This window comes from Rhagoletis zephyria, unplaced genomic scaffold (assembly GCF_001687245.7).
Source record: "Rhagoletis zephyria isolate East Lansing unplaced genomic scaffold, Rhagoletis_zephyria_1.1 Rzeph_scaffold_01947, whole genome shotgun sequence".
NCBI classification, from domain to species: Eukaryota; Metazoa; Arthropoda; class Insecta; order Diptera; family Tephritidae; genus Rhagoletis; species Rhagoletis zephyria.
The window spans coordinates 12,425-28,241 of NW_016159031.1; the positions used below are offsets into that span (position 1 = coordinate 12,425).

The 15,817-nt window shown below is 39.9% G+C and overlaps 1 protein-coding gene across 1 annotated transcript; it reads left to right on the forward strand.

Annotated features, from left to right (window-relative positions):
• Positions 1–235: 235 nt before the first annotated feature.
• LOC108365650 (uncharacterized) lies at positions 236–4,267 on the forward strand. The gene has a single exon (XM_017619740.1). The coding sequence runs from the start codon at positions 236–238 to the stop codon at positions 4,265–4,267; it is 4,032 nt and encodes a 1,343-aa protein (XP_017475229.1).
• Positions 4,268–15,817: the final 11,550 nt, after the last annotated feature.

The window sequence follows — 15,817 nt, forward strand, 5'->3', positions numbered from 1 at the left end:
TTGCTTACGATCCAAAGTTTTTATGCCCTTATTATTTAGCTACGTAAGCATTTAGTTTGTATAAAACGTAATCATTAATTCAATGAAGATCACTTGAAAGCAAACAACAGTGTTCGAACTTGGCGTAATCGCTATTATTCTGTACATTCTGGTGACCCCTGTAAAAGGACATTCAGCTTAAACAAGGCCAGTGCAGCAGTTTAAGGAGCCACAAAACTAATCTTAAAGAAGAAAAATGGATCGTTTCGAGGATTTGGGCAGACAACAAAGAGAAACGGGCGGCAATATCGAATCAATTGTCCGAAACTTTAAAAAGGACCCGCAATCCTGGAAGCAGTCAATCAGCTATTACGAAGAGCGATTGAGAAGACTGGACAGCGAGTGGTCGAAGTTTGAAACAACTGACAACAAACTTCGACTGCGTGAAAACCCCCAGCTGGATCACGACTACTTTACAAAGGACTACTATAACAATATAATGGAAATTGTAAATCAGTACAAGGAGATTTTCGAGTCCGCAGTGCTCCAATTGGCTCAAACCCCGACGAGAGAATTGCGCTTACCAACTAATGAAGGAAGTACGTACCAACATGATGCTTCAGCTTCAAAAGTCAACACAGAAGCACGGCATGATACTGGAACCAAACAGGCAGCTTCCAACGAGTACACTAAACTAGTCCGCAGACAAGGGGTAATGATGGCCTCGTTGCGACGGTTACTGAACGACAACGTTTCACCACAATGTGTTCCAACAATTAATAAACTGTGGGAAAATATAGAAGACATTCACTTCAGGATATATGAGATGTTCGACAACCCAACCGAGCAGGGCTACAAGGTCGATAACTTCATTTCACTTGAGGAAAAGGTATGGAGTACTTTGCAAGCAGCTAATAGTGACTCCCATACTGAGCAATCTTCAAACCAACTTCCGATTAAACTGCAATCCATTTCATTGCCGAAGATAATAATTCCAAAATTCGATGGCACCTATTTAAAATGGCAAGAATTTCATGACCTATTCTCGCAACTGGTAATAAATCAACCTCTTTCAAAAGTTCAGAAAATGTGGTACTTGAAAACTCACTTAGTGGGGGAGGCTGGAAATCTAATTAAACATTTCGCATCAACAGGAGAGAATTTTGATGCAGCTTGGTTCATGCTTCTGGAGCGTTACAACAACAAACGCTTGCTGGTGAGCAAGTTAGTACATGAGCTAACTACTACACCTGGAAGCACATCAATGGACAATGTCAAAAAACTGCATGACACAACACAAGAATGTCTATTAGCATTGCAAAATTTGCAGATAGACACATCAACATGGGATCCACTTCTGCTCCCCCTTCTACTAAAGAAACTGGATCAACCGACTCGTTTGCGGTACGAACAATCATTATCAAAGCCACGGGAGGTACAAACACTCAAGGAATTCCTGCAATTTCTGGAGAAACACTTTCAATCCATGGAAGCGATGGGTGTCAAAGACAAATCTACAAGCTCAACTGCAAAGGTGTGCACTTCAGTCACATCCAAAGGTCATAGAAATGACACTTGCAGCATGTGCAAAAAAGGAAAACATCCATTATTTTCTTGCAAGGAATTTTTACAACAGTCTCCATCGGCACGCTTTCAGTTCATACAAGGGCAGAAATATTGCCACAATTGCCTAAAACCGGGACATGGTTCTAAAAATTGTATATTAAGAAACTGTCTGAAATGCAACAAAAAACACAACACGCTGTTACATTTCGAGGATTCAAAAAGGGATGTGAGCAAAGACATTACATCAGTAGCCACTCCAACACAAGGCAACGAATCGCAAAGTACTACACCATCCAGGACCAAATCAACGCCATCAAAAGACGAAGCAGCGTCACTTACCACCGCAAAGCACACAAAGTCAAACACGTATGTACTACTCAGCACTGCCATGGTGAAAGTTAGAGGAATCGGAACAGAAGTGCAGTGTCGGGCAATTCTCGATTCAGGCTCACAAGTTAATTTTGTGACTGAACGATTGGTTAAACGTCTTGGCATCTCAACTAAACCATCATCAATCTCCATTAGTGGCATCGGGTCAAGGAGCACTAAGATACAGCATCGAGTCAATGTGGCGCTACAGTCTCGGATCAACAACTTTACAACGCGGCTAGAGGCAGCGGTATTGCCTCAGATTATATCCCCGCAGCCGTCGCAAGAAATCAAGATCGACGAATGGCAAATTCCTGAGAACATCATGTTAGCCGATCCATCATTCAATCGTCCTGACAAAATTGATATATTGTTGGGGGCGGAATTCTACAACCAACTGATGGCAGCAGGGCAAATCAAACTGTCAGATGACCTACCCATTCTGCAAAATACAGTGCTGGGATGGATCATCGCGGGAAAAGTTGGTGGCAACTACATCTCAAATGCAATATGTGGAATCTGTACCAACGATGACATCAACTTAGATGCAGCCATTGCTCGATTATGGGAACTTGAGGACGTTGCAACTGTAAGAAAACAACATTCGGTAGCAGAAAAACATTGCGAAGCTCATTTCGCACAACATACACTCATCAATGAAAATGGGAGATTCATGGTAAGGCTACCATTTCATGAAAATCCGGAGGCCTTAGGGGAATCCTATGGGATGGCGTATAATCGATTCCTGGCCTTAGAACGTCGACTGGCAAAATCGCTCCAGACAAAGAATCAATATGTACAATTTATGGAGGAATATGAGAACTTGGGGCACATGACGCAAGTGGATATTGATTCCATCAGTAAACCTAGGTACTTCATTCCTCACCATTGCATTGTGAGACCCGAAAGCCGCACTACAAAATTACGTGTGGTGTTCGACGCATCAGCAAAATCGTCCACTGGCATGTCTTTGAACGACCTCATGTATACCGGACCCACTGTTCAGAGCGAGCTTTTCACCATTTTACTTCGCTTCCGTTTGCCCAGGTTCGTCTTCACCACAGATGTAGAAAAAATGTATCGACAGATGCTCATTCAACCGGACGAACGCAAATTCCAACTTATCATCTGGCGAAAGGATTCAAGCCTACCAATAAAGCATTATCAGCTAAATACAATCACATATGGGACAAGATCTGCTCCATATTTAGCCACCAAATGTTTGCAGAAAATTGCAAAAGAAAATGCATTACAATATCCTCTTGGTGCTCAGTTTCTACAGGACAATTTTTATGTAGATGACGGAATTGGTGGGTCAGACAGCTTAACCACGACGATGGAAATCCAACAGCAACTGATACACATCTTAAAACAACGTGGTCTTAACCTAAGAAAATGGTGCGCCAATCACTCACAATTACTGCAAAATGTTAGCAGGGAGGAACAAGAAGTTGACATAGACTTTGACAATGACATCAATCAAACTATTAAAACGTTGGGGTTAACATGGATGCCTAAGATGGATCGATTCTGCGTAAAGGTATGCCTAGGAAGCTGCAGTCTTGCAACTAAACGCTCAGTCAGCGCCGATCTTGCAAGGCTATTCGATCCGTTGGGGTTACTAGCACCAATTGTAGTCATGGCAAAAATGTTTATTCAAGATCTCTGGCAACTGAAGCTGACATGGGATGAAGCATTACCAGCCGATTTGAATGAGAGATGGACAACATTTCGAAATGATTTGCAAAAATTGGACAACTTGCAAGTTTCACGGCACGTGTTTGAAGGATACATCCCAGCAAAAATTCAAATTCATGTCTTCTCCGACGCATCAGAAAAGGCATATGGTGCTGCGATTTACATTAGATCCGAGCTGGATGAGGGACGAGTACAAGTGAGGCTGCTCTGTGCAAAATCTCGTGTGGCACCCTCGAAACGGCAAACTGTTCCTCGGCTTGAGCTCTGTACATCAGTACTGGGTGCTCAACTAACTACAAGGGTCAAATCAGACCTTAAGCTAGACGATGTGGCTACATACTTTTGGACTGATTCACAAATCGTGTTGGCATGGATTAACTCATCCTCAGCATCATACCAAACATTTGTGGCAAACCGTATAGCTGTTATTCATGAGCACACTACCGCTGAACAATGGCGGCATATAAGCTCAAAAGACAACCCAGCTGACATTCTATCACGAGGACTGCCGCCGGGGAGACTAGAAACCTGCAATATGTGGTTTTATGGGCCAACAATCTTGTTTGGTAAAGAAGACACTTGGCCTTCAAAGTATTCCAAGGCATTATCAGTAATCGACGAAGGTATCAACATGGAATGGAAAGGGGTGACATAAGTCGCTGTTGCAACCACTGGACATGAAGGAAGCGTACTTTATAGCATTCGACACAATGGCTCTTTCAAAACATTACAAAGAGTGACAGGCTACATGCTGAGATTTATCAACCAGGCCAGAAACCAATCGCGGGAGTCAGACANATAAAGGGAAAATTGCTGACACGATCAATTGTGCTCAACTGCGTAAGATGCACCAAAGCTAAGCCAAAACTAATGAGTAAAATTATGGGGAACTTGCCTTCAACAAGAGTAACTCCAGCAAGACCATTCATCAACTCAGGAGTGGACTTCTGCGGGCCATTTTGTGTTCACTTCAAGATAAGGGGAAAGAAACCACAAAAGGCCTATGTAGCGGTATTTTGCTGTTTTGCCACAAAGGCAGTGCATTTGGAATTAGTCAGCGACTTAACGACGTATGCGTTTATTGGTGCCTTAAAACGATTTATAAGCCGAAGAGGACATTGTCAAAATTTATATTGTGACAACGCAACCAATTTTGTAGGCGCCAAAAACCAGCTTTCTGAACTTACTGACGTTGTTTATGGAAATTCATCACGAGAATCAATAGTAAAGCAGTGCAGCGGAAAGGGAATAACATTTCATTTTATACCTCCTAGGACTCCACATTTTGGCGGTTTATGGGAAGCAGCGGTAAAATCAGCTAAGCATCTACTAATAAGAAGCACCTCGACAGCGTCCTTAACGTATGAAGAATTGGAGACGGTAATCATCGAGGTGGAAGGAATCCTAAATTCCAGACCAATCAGCCCAATGTCCGACAATCCTAACGATCTAACAGCTTTAACGCCAGGCCACTTCCTCATAGGAGAACCCCTTAATGCCCAAGTTGATCCAACGTGTAGGCCACAGCAAACAAATTTATTAACAAGATGGAAACTTGTTTCTCACCTCAAACGCGAGTTTTGGAATCGGTAGTCCCGGGAATATTTATCGGACCTTCAGCTGCGAAATAAGTGGAAGACACAACACAACAACATCAACGTAGGTGACATGGTGATCATCAAAGAAGACAACACACCGGTACTGCAGTGGCCATTAGGAAGAATCATCAATATATATGAAGGAAACGACGGTGTAGTGAGAGTGGCTGATGTAAAAACTGCTAGTGGCACTTGCAAGAGGCCTATTCATCGGCTTTCACCCTTGCCCAAGGAAACAAATGATGCCACAGAACGACAATCAACCAAAAAATTGCTTGAGGAAGACAAAATTCCATCAAGGAGGAATAATCCTCCGTTACACCAAGGACTTGCTACACTTCTGATTACCCTACTCATCTTACCACTGGCTTTAGGAGGTGAACTTCAAAATAAGCGATTTGGATCAAGGCTTGGCATTCATTTTGAAGGAATAGGCTCAACAGCCATATCAACCACTGATTGGAACCTAATAATCTACTATGACATGGAAGGATTTTTGGTAGAACTAGCAGCGCTGTCAAATGGCACAAGGGCCCTGCGCCATTTATGTCAAGAAATCACACAAAAAAGCTCATGTCTTTCTCTGGTAGCACATCTTGAGCAGACTGAAAAAGAGTTGCAGCTAGATTACGCAATAGTAAAATCTAATCGGCGTAAACGAGGTGCCATTAATGCAATTGGAAATATCGCTCATTCTTTGTTTGGAGTACTGGACCCAGAATATGCAGAACAAATGTCCAAAACAATCACACACGTTAAGGAAAATGAACTACATCTGCTGCACCTGATCAGAAATCAAACATCCATTGTGGACTCAACCATCAACATTTTGAAGCAGGATCAAAAAGCGGTCAAGAGGAAGTTCGACATCATTGATCAACAAGTGAGTCAAATATTCCAGAGGATCAGCAACGACACGCATGAGATATACCAAGAAAAATTATTTCGAATCTTTTCCTCGTTATCCATCCAACTCACACTTATGGCAGCCAATTTGCAAAGAATGCAATCTGCATTATTAGCCGTTCTAATAGATACTCATCACGGAAAAATAAGTCCTCTTCTGCTGACGCCCAGTCAATTGCAAGACGAAGTAAACAAAATTAAACTTCACTTATCAGCACCATTGGAACTGCCTGTAAACCAAGAAGATTTACTCCAGCTATACCAACTCATGACGGTTAAGGGAGGACTTACAGAAAAGCATGTTGTATTCAGCATCACATTGCCTCTGGTAGAGCATGATCGATAAGACTTATTCAATCTGCTACCAATTCCTACTTGGACTAATGGGACTATGATTGAAATAAGTCCGTGTGCTACAGTTTTGGCAATAAACACAGCTCTCGGTCAATATTTCCCGCTGAGCATCTCCAAATTTCAATCTTGTGTGGATATTAAAAATGGAAATTACATCTGTTCTAAAATTCAAATTCGTTATAGTCACGGTTCATCTAAATGTGCATGTGAAGTAAAATTATTCAAGAACAACACCCAGTCAAGTTGTCAACTGCGAAAAACACCAAACGATGTTGCATGGATATCACTACAGCATAAAAATCAATGGATTTATGCCACGTCAGTTTCATCTCGTGCGACAGCAGTATGTGGAAAAGAAATCATTCAGGTGATTCTAAAAGGATCAGGACTGTTATCACTCCAACCAGACTGCATACTCAAACATAATTTTATATCAGTTCAAGCAGATCAGTTGATATCGACGAGTCTTTGCTCGTCCTACACTAGCCTGGGAGAAATTTCCGAAGTAGCTGCAGCAGAACATATAAAGCCTCTTCTTCAATCACGGGATGATGAGAAATACATAACACAAATACAAAACCTCACGTCCTTACAATCATCATTGGCCAATCAACGCATATTAGAACTCCCAAACAAACTTGAAGCACAAAATGCGCACCACATAACGGTTGGGTACACTGCGTTGGTTACAGTTTTGTGCCTTTTGGTGTTCATGCTAGTCAAAAGAAAATTTAAAACAGCCAAACAGGAAACATTGCACGCATCCACGACTGCGACCACATCCGGTCAAAATGAAAAACCCACACCTGCGCCTCGACATTCTCAAGGAAGTTTGGACTTTACGATAAACATTTAGGACAGAACCTGCTAAGGAATTCGAGCTGCGCTCACCGGGGGGAGGATGTTATTAAATAAGAAAAGTCGACATATTAATATTGCATTGGCTTTATTCAACAGGGTATTAATTTTCGCTTGCATTCTTTTATGCGTAGCGTGCACTTTATGCCTTTTAGTGTATTCTTATAGCCAAATAATTTGGCATGTGTCAAGTTACATATAAGACATTGTTGATTAATGCACGCAAATGAAAGTAGACGCAAAATGTGGAATATGCTTATGTCAACAAAAACATGGGAATAAAGCATTTGCATTAATTATGCTTATGTAAACCAAAACGTGGGAATAAAGCCTTTACAATAATTTTGCTTACGATCCAAAGTTTTTATGCCCTTATTATTTAGCTACGTAAGCATTTAGTTTGTATAAAAACGTAATCATTAATTCAATAAAGATCACTTGAAAGCAATCAAGCAAACAACAGTGTTCGAACTTGGCGTAATCGCTATTATTCTGAACAGGTGGTAATAGTTGATTACCATTGGCCACAGTGCCTACCCACTACTTTTTGGTCCAACAAATATTTTTTTTATATACATACATGCAAAAATACTGGTCTCCCCTCTCACTGAGTTATTCATTAATGATGAAAACAGTTTTTCCTGCAAATCCTATAAAACCTACATACCGTGAAGCATCTAGAATGCAACCACTATTCATAAAATGCACATATGTATATACACTTCACCTTCCAACTCCAAGGGATTCGACGAATCTCGCACCTTCCTCCTTGCTTTAGCCAACTCTACTATTCTATTTCAGCTCCACATCACCTTCCTCATTACTAAATCATATTTAAACTCTATAAATTTTTTAAAATTTTACAATAAAAGCAATTATTTTAAAAATGTAAATGACACATTAAAGAAACTAATGTAAACAAACAAACGGCTGTTTACAATTCAGTCAATCATTCACAATAGTACAATTTTTTATCGATCAAGTTACACAATAGTAAACTAAAAGATAATCGACTCGATCGATAAATTTCTATTGTACTGCCAAGTCGACGCTCGAAATAGGGGCCTTTGTGTGCTGATAGCGAGTCCGTAAGCATAAAGTTTCCATCAGCTTCCGATTTTAAGAAAAAAGTCAATTTTTCGCGGTTTGTTTTCAATATTTGAGATGATCTAGCAAAGAAACAAGGGTGGTAGAACCTTCAACTTAGGCTTTGATTAAAGCTAAAAATCTCGGATAGTATCCTTGCAAATTCCTGCACCTTTGCTTGATGGTAACTTATAGTCATTTGTTGAACAGGAATGACTGATTTTGGGAAGTTTGAGTACCTACCGCAGTTAAGAAAAAGGTGATAGAACTTTCCACTTAGGCTTAAATTAAATTGGACTTCTGACTTCAATCCCTGAAAATACCATTCCTGCACCCTGATCCTAAGGTCACTTAGGTGGGTGCTTAACTCCTACTAAACGACCGAAACGATTTTAATGATAATTTTTAGTGGCACTGTAGCCGAGTTATTGCTAAAAATCGTTGATTCGGAGGCACCAGGGATCAAAGTCAAATTACTCACGTTAAACCAACCATCATAACCATCGCGGTCCTTGCTTTACGGTGACTAAACAGAATGTGGACCAATTATACTCGCCAGTTTAGAAATTGCCACCAACTATACCATTTATACAGATTCAAGGACGATTCACTATCGAGCCGCAAGGACCTCTTCCCGTTATAACGCTTTCGTCAGGTTATTTAAGACAGCAAGGGAGGATATGCCTTCTGTCGACCACAAACCCAAATGTGATCATAAATTGCTGGCGAAAACGTTGGACCGTTTCAATAAAAAATAATAATTTTGGAATTAATTTCGCCGGGTCTGCTAGTTACTCAATAAAAAGTTTAAAACGTGTTTTCTTGTAGAACTAATTCTTTATTTGGTAAAGGGTGTAAACTCGTGGAGCTTGTTTTGTAAACCAACTTGGTTACGGAACCCGCTTTCCACAACCTTTTCTCAGGCTGCAATAAATATGTATAAATATCTACAGCAAGATATTATGCGTGTAACGCAGGAGTACGATTTGTATCCTTGCTCGTGTGTTCTGAATGTTTTAATTAGCCGCCTTCGAGTCGCCACGTCCCAGCTTTTCATGTTTGAGTTCTGCAGGCAGTGTTACCGCTGAAAATTTTTCGAAAGTCGCATAAAAAGCGTCAAAGAAAGACGCATCGCAAAAAATTTAGGAAAAGGTTTTTTCTTAACAGCGATCGTCACTCGGCAGGCAATGGCAAACCTCCGAGTGTATTTATGCCATGAAAAACAGCTTCTCATAAAAATACAATCGCCGTTCGGAGTCGGCGTAAAACTGTAGGTCCCTCCGATTTGTGTGACAACATCAAGGCGCACGCCACAAGTCGGAGGAGAAGCTCGGCCAAACACTAACATATGTGTAAGCGCCAATCTATTATTATTATTATTATTAATGGAATCAATGCAAGATAAAAATTCTCTTAAAATAAAAACCTTTTGATGAGGGATATATTAAAAATACGCAATATGCATATTTTTCATTTATTCACCCTTATCCTGAGTTTCGCCCGAAAACAAATTCACCCGAAAATTGTTCATAAGCCCGTAGTAAAAACTTGGAAGTGACAAGTGAAAAGTGAACCGAAGTGATTATGAAAAGAAAATTGCAGTTATAATAGAACTTACATCGATATAACTCAAAGGCAACGTTAGTAGATAACAATTATTATAACAAAGTTTAGACTTTTAAGCTTGTATAAACATATATTATCGCAGATTCGTTGTTTGTACTGGGAGCTACGAAAATGAATTTAGCCCAAATAACTTGGGGAAATGCTGAGCTACAACTAATTGTTGCTATTTCTGGGCATTTTTGCGTACATATATTGACAGAGATGTAAATTCTAAGCGTCTTTGAAAAGATTAGTAATTTTAAATATGTAAGAAACAAAATATATTTTATGAAAAATTATCAAAATGTGTATATAGAATTTTTAATCAAAGAAAAGGGGCAAAAGTCGTATGACTTTTAAGAAAAGTTTCAAAATAAGCCTAATTCTAAAAAGTCGGTGTCAGGGGGCATCGATCTGCAAAAAGTGTCAATTTGACACTTTAGTCGCACAACGGTAACACTGTCTGCAGGTTTGGATGAAAAAGTTGGCTAGCAGCGATGGATGACGGCGGCTATTTTTAAATACAGCATAAGAATATGAAAGTGGCTCAAACATATATTTCACTTTCTGGCTCTAACCCCTGCACACCAGGGCTATGTGATCACCCGACTATTCGAGCAAGTTGGTTCATCCGCTGTTCGGTCAACCAATTACTCGAAGAATCAGGATGTAAATTGCTCAAAACGGGCATTGATCGAGTTACTTACATTATGATTAAAATTAATGTAAATTAAAATTAAAATATTCCATTTTAATTTTTGAACAACTATGACGAGATTTTTGCCTAATTTAAGTAATCGGAAACACTCGGAAATAATTTATTCTTATGATAAGGAGAAGTGAAAGGACTGACTTAAATAAATACTCCAGCAATCATTTGTGGAAAATCCTGGGTTTGGTAGACTTTTTAAAATCCCTCGTACTTGTCACGTCTACCTGCGACTATTCATTTAAAACATATAGCTTTTCGGAAAACTGCTCGATTTTGTACTTCAATCGTATATATTTAAAAGGTTTAGTTAGATGTCAGTGTCAATATTTGCAACATAAAGCTATTTTCAAATAACATACTTAATTCGAAGTATGATCCTCAATAATAAGCTTCTAATTGAGTAAAGAAAGTTGATAAATTATAATAAAAACTTAAGTTGCTCAATTTTACAGAATCAAGCTGTAGTATATACAAATCTACTCAAATCCTTAAGAGCTTGTTTTGATAGTGTCGGTTCCAGTCTGGGTTGTGGGTCTTCAGTCTACCTGACGGTTCTCGCTGGAGCAGTATACATGCTCGCCTTCATCATCCTTGTTAGAAATTTCGTTGGACTGGTAACGATTGCTATATTTTTTATATTTTTTTTTATAATAACCTCTGATTAGAAAACTAATCCATTTGAGGGTTTTATCAAGGGTTGCGGAAAGAAATAATTGGTTCTTTCTTTAGCTTCTTTAAATATTATAACGTTGACCATCTTAATATATTCCTTTCGGGGCGGGATATCTGCTAAAACCTCCCTCTAAATATAAACTTCTCTATAAATATAAACTTCTCTACAAATATAAACTTCTCTCTAAACAAAAACCTATAGGGAACCAGCAACTTTGAGTACAATGTCGAGATTTGAAGAATTTAAATAAGCTTCGTAAATTTACTTGTCAAACTTCCTGGTCTTTCACAGCTTCCATACCATTTTGAGGCGAAGTAGTTCGCTGCTTCTGCACTTTATTCCTATTGCATTGCCAGGTCTGACTGATGGTCGTTTTCTTGCAGCCAGATCAACGCGGGTAAGAACCAATATTACATATATTAAAATATTTGAATGTGACCAAATTGGAGAGTGAAAACTTTTTAACTGTTTGGTCGTGGAATCCCGCTTTACTTACGGAAGTGGAATTCTGTGGTAATAGGAAGTGGAATATGATAAGGAGAACGGTTATTTACGAGGTTGGCTGTGTGTCTCCGTCGCTGTACGGTGGGAGCAGAACCACTTTCACCAGTGGTCTGGTGACTTGACCTTCCTCCGTCCAGATGTCTACTACGCGCACTTTACCATCGGTACCGGAGAGCACGTTGACAACTCGCCCCAATCTCCATTCAGTTGGGGGTAAATTGTCTTCCCTAATAACTACGAGATGTTTTCATATTTTCCATGGGGTGCTTCCATTTAATACGCTTTTGTAGTTCAGATAAGTACTCCACTTTCCATCGCCTGCAAAACGTCTGATGAGGTGCTCTTAGTTTCTGCCATCGGTTGACGATGGAGACAGGATACTCGCGGAACCAGTGAGAAAATGGGCTGGGGTAAACGCCTCCAGTTCATTCGGTTCGTTAGAAGTGGGACTCAGTGGTCGCGAATTGAGATACGCCCCAATTCGGCATAAAAGACTACTGAGCTCTTCAAAGGTATATTTATGAGCAGACGCAATCTTTTTAAAGCGGCTTTTAAAATTTTTTTGCACCTGCTTCCAAGAGTCCTCACATATGAGGAGTGGCAGCAGGTATAAAATGACACGTAAGTGTTTGATGGTTGTATTTGGAAGTCGTTTTGTCTCGCGCGGCTGACAAAAAGCTTTGAATTCAGATCTAAAGATCGCGAAGCTCTGACAAAATTTGTACCATTGTCGGAGTAGAAATTTTTTGGGCATCATCTTCTAGCCACGAATCGAGGAAATGCTGCTAGAAAAAATGGCGTACTAAGGCCACTGTTGGCTTCTAAGTGAATCGCTTTAGTAGTAAAACAAACGAATAGGAAAACGTATCCTTTGGAAATTCGCCAACCGCTGCCGCGGTATCTTTTAATTTCAAAGGGTCCAGCAAAGTGAACTCCCGTATTCGTGAACGCGCGCATAAATGTAGTGCGTTTCTGAGGAAGAGCTCCCATAATTTGCATCTGAGATCGTTTTTTGTAGATCGTACAGATCTTACAATCATGGGTGGATGACCTAACAATTTTTTTACTCTGGGAATCCAGTACTGGGTACGGATAGGGCATAGCATGCGTTGATTTTAAGTATAAGGAGTATTCACTAAGGACTATAAGACAAGACGATCTGCAGTTATACGGGATAATGGTTGGGTGGCGCTCATTATATGCTAAGTCCTGGGATGCTCCGAGGCGAGCTCCAGCCCTCATGATGTCGCGCTTTTTGATGCACGGATTAAACGGAAAGATTGCACTCTTTGCATCGATGGGGTTTCTAGATTTCAGAATCGTGTATTCTTCACCGTAGCATTGCTTCTGGTAGATTTTTATCAAGAGATGTGTCGTTGTCTTAATTTCATCTGATGAAATTAAACAAGAAGTTTCCTGAAATGAAACTTTTGTTTTCGGGAGAGTTCTTCGGTAGAATCTCATGACATATGATAACACTCTCAAAGCTCTCGGTAGATGTGAAAATCGGTCAAGAATGTCGATATTGTTTTCTTTTGTTGATGCATAAGCCTGTGCTCTTTTTTCTTCAATTTGTGTGTTATAGTTAATTTCTTGAGCTGGCCACTTATAGTTGTCTTCTTGCAACCAAGAAGGTCCCTGCCACCACAAAAAACTTGTGACCAATTCCGAAGCAGGTAGCCCTCTGCTAGCCAAATCGGCTGGATTCGAGTCTACCTGTAACCAGTCCTTGTTACCGATTTTTTCTACTGTTTTCATAATTCGGTGTGCGACGAAAGTTGACCAAGAACAAGGCGGCTTTCGTATCCATGCGAGTACAATGGTCGAATCTGTCCAAAGAAGTGGTCTTACTTGTCCTAGGTTGAGGTTGTTGGTTACTGATTTCTACGAGCAGCACGGCTACGCAAAGCTCTAATCGAGGTAATGATACAGGTCCTTAGTATGAGTTGCATTCGATTTTCGATCTTCACTGGCTATCAAAAATCGAAAGTGAAATTCGTAGAGTTGTGCAAGCATGTCGAAATTTTCGTTGAGTATCGTATTTTATGTCGAACACAATTTTGCAATTTTCGTTGCGAAGTGTTAGAAAATTGTGAAAATTTCATGATTTTGCCTTTGGTTTCTTAGTTTTTGCGGCTAGACACAAATTTTAAACAATTTTTATTAATTTCAAGCAGTTCTAACGTCGTTAGTAGTAAACATAAGCTCGACAGTCTGGTTTTACTTATGAAGGAAAATCCCAATACGCTGTTGGCACGATCTCGAAGAACAAAATCATGGAGCTGTGTATAGTTTTAATATATTTTGAATATATTTGGATTACAAAATTTCTTAAATATATTCTATGGCAAAATATATTCGAAAGACTGCACTTAAACTCTCTTAAACGTATTCTGCTCCTGGCCAGTTTTCTAAGCTCTCATCCTCTGGCGCATCGTTCAACCAGAACATCGTTGTACTCATTAAAAAAAAATTCCATCGATAACTTAAATTTGTGACACACAATGACTAGAGACGTCGCCTGAGTGCATTCATTCATATATTTATATATGTGCCAGTTTTACCGTTATATATTTTTTTCTACTCGTTTATTCCATGAAAAAAATTAAATTACTGTACCGTTTTAAAATCTGAAAATTCACTGCGGGAAATATTTTTATTCTCTCTTTGTCTTCGCCTTCTCGTTTTTGCCTTTATAAGTTTTGAAAAAAGGTTTTGAACGAACCATTATATCACATTCCTGGGCAAGTTTTGAAAGAATATTTTCGATACTAAATTTTATTAAAACAAAATGTTGAAATCAGCTTCATATAGAAACAGTATCATCGTTAATTAAGAAAGAGATGTTCTTAAATATCATAACTTTACGATACTCACATATTGATTAGATTTGACTATTTATTTTATTATATTTCAATTTGAATTATTTGTTTATAAAAATATAGGTTATTCCTTAACAAACACTAAATGAAAATAAGTTTAATCTTTGAACAACATTCGGCAAACTTTCGTAAAAGTTTCGAACTTTCTATTTCAATTTTATCTCATTTTTGCAAATTTAAAGTAGCTGTGATTTACAGTTGCTGTATGGCATATTTTTGACGATGTCGGTAATTTTCTTCCATATTATCTAGGTTAGGTTAGGTTAGGTTGGAGTGGCAGCCCCGCGCCGAGCGCGGAGCACACGTGGGCTGGAAAAGCCCGTTGTGATACCATTGGCCGAAGCCATTTGTTTTTTTCCCTTCCTTTGTAATTGAACCACCGAGTGCGCCTTATATAACACAAAAAGTCGAGGACGTTCGCCGAGCTCAAATCGGCTAAACAATCTAGAAAGTACTTGTTGAAGAATCGGTTGCGCGTGTTGGCCAGGGCGGGACAATGGCAGAGATAGTGTTGAACGGCCTCCACCTCTTCCTCGTCTCTGCACCTGCGACAAAAATCGTTGGTGGGGTATCCTTGCCTTTTTCCGTGTGTGCCCATCAGGCAGTGTCCGGTGATAACCCCAACTACTAATCTGAGAGAGGAGCGGTCCAGCAGGGTAAGAGCTATGGATCGCTTTACATCAATTTTTGGCCAAATTTGCCTGGTAGTATGGCAGGTGGTTTCCACAGCCCACCTGAAATTTACCTCCTCGACGAGTTCCGTCATAAGTCTGTGTTTGCAGGAGGTTAGAGGTATGCCCGCGTTCTGAGCAGAATTGACTTCAGATATTTCCGTCCCTCTCCTTGCCATCTCGTCGGCTAGGCAGTGGCCAGGAATGTCCCTATGTCCGGGGACCCATACAACAGTCAAGGAGCATTTTGATGCCAGCAGGTTGAGAATCTTCCTGCATTCTATGGCTACTTTGGACGTTGTTCCGTTAGAATTGAGAGATTTGATAGCAGCCTGGCTGTCAGAAAAGATAGCAAT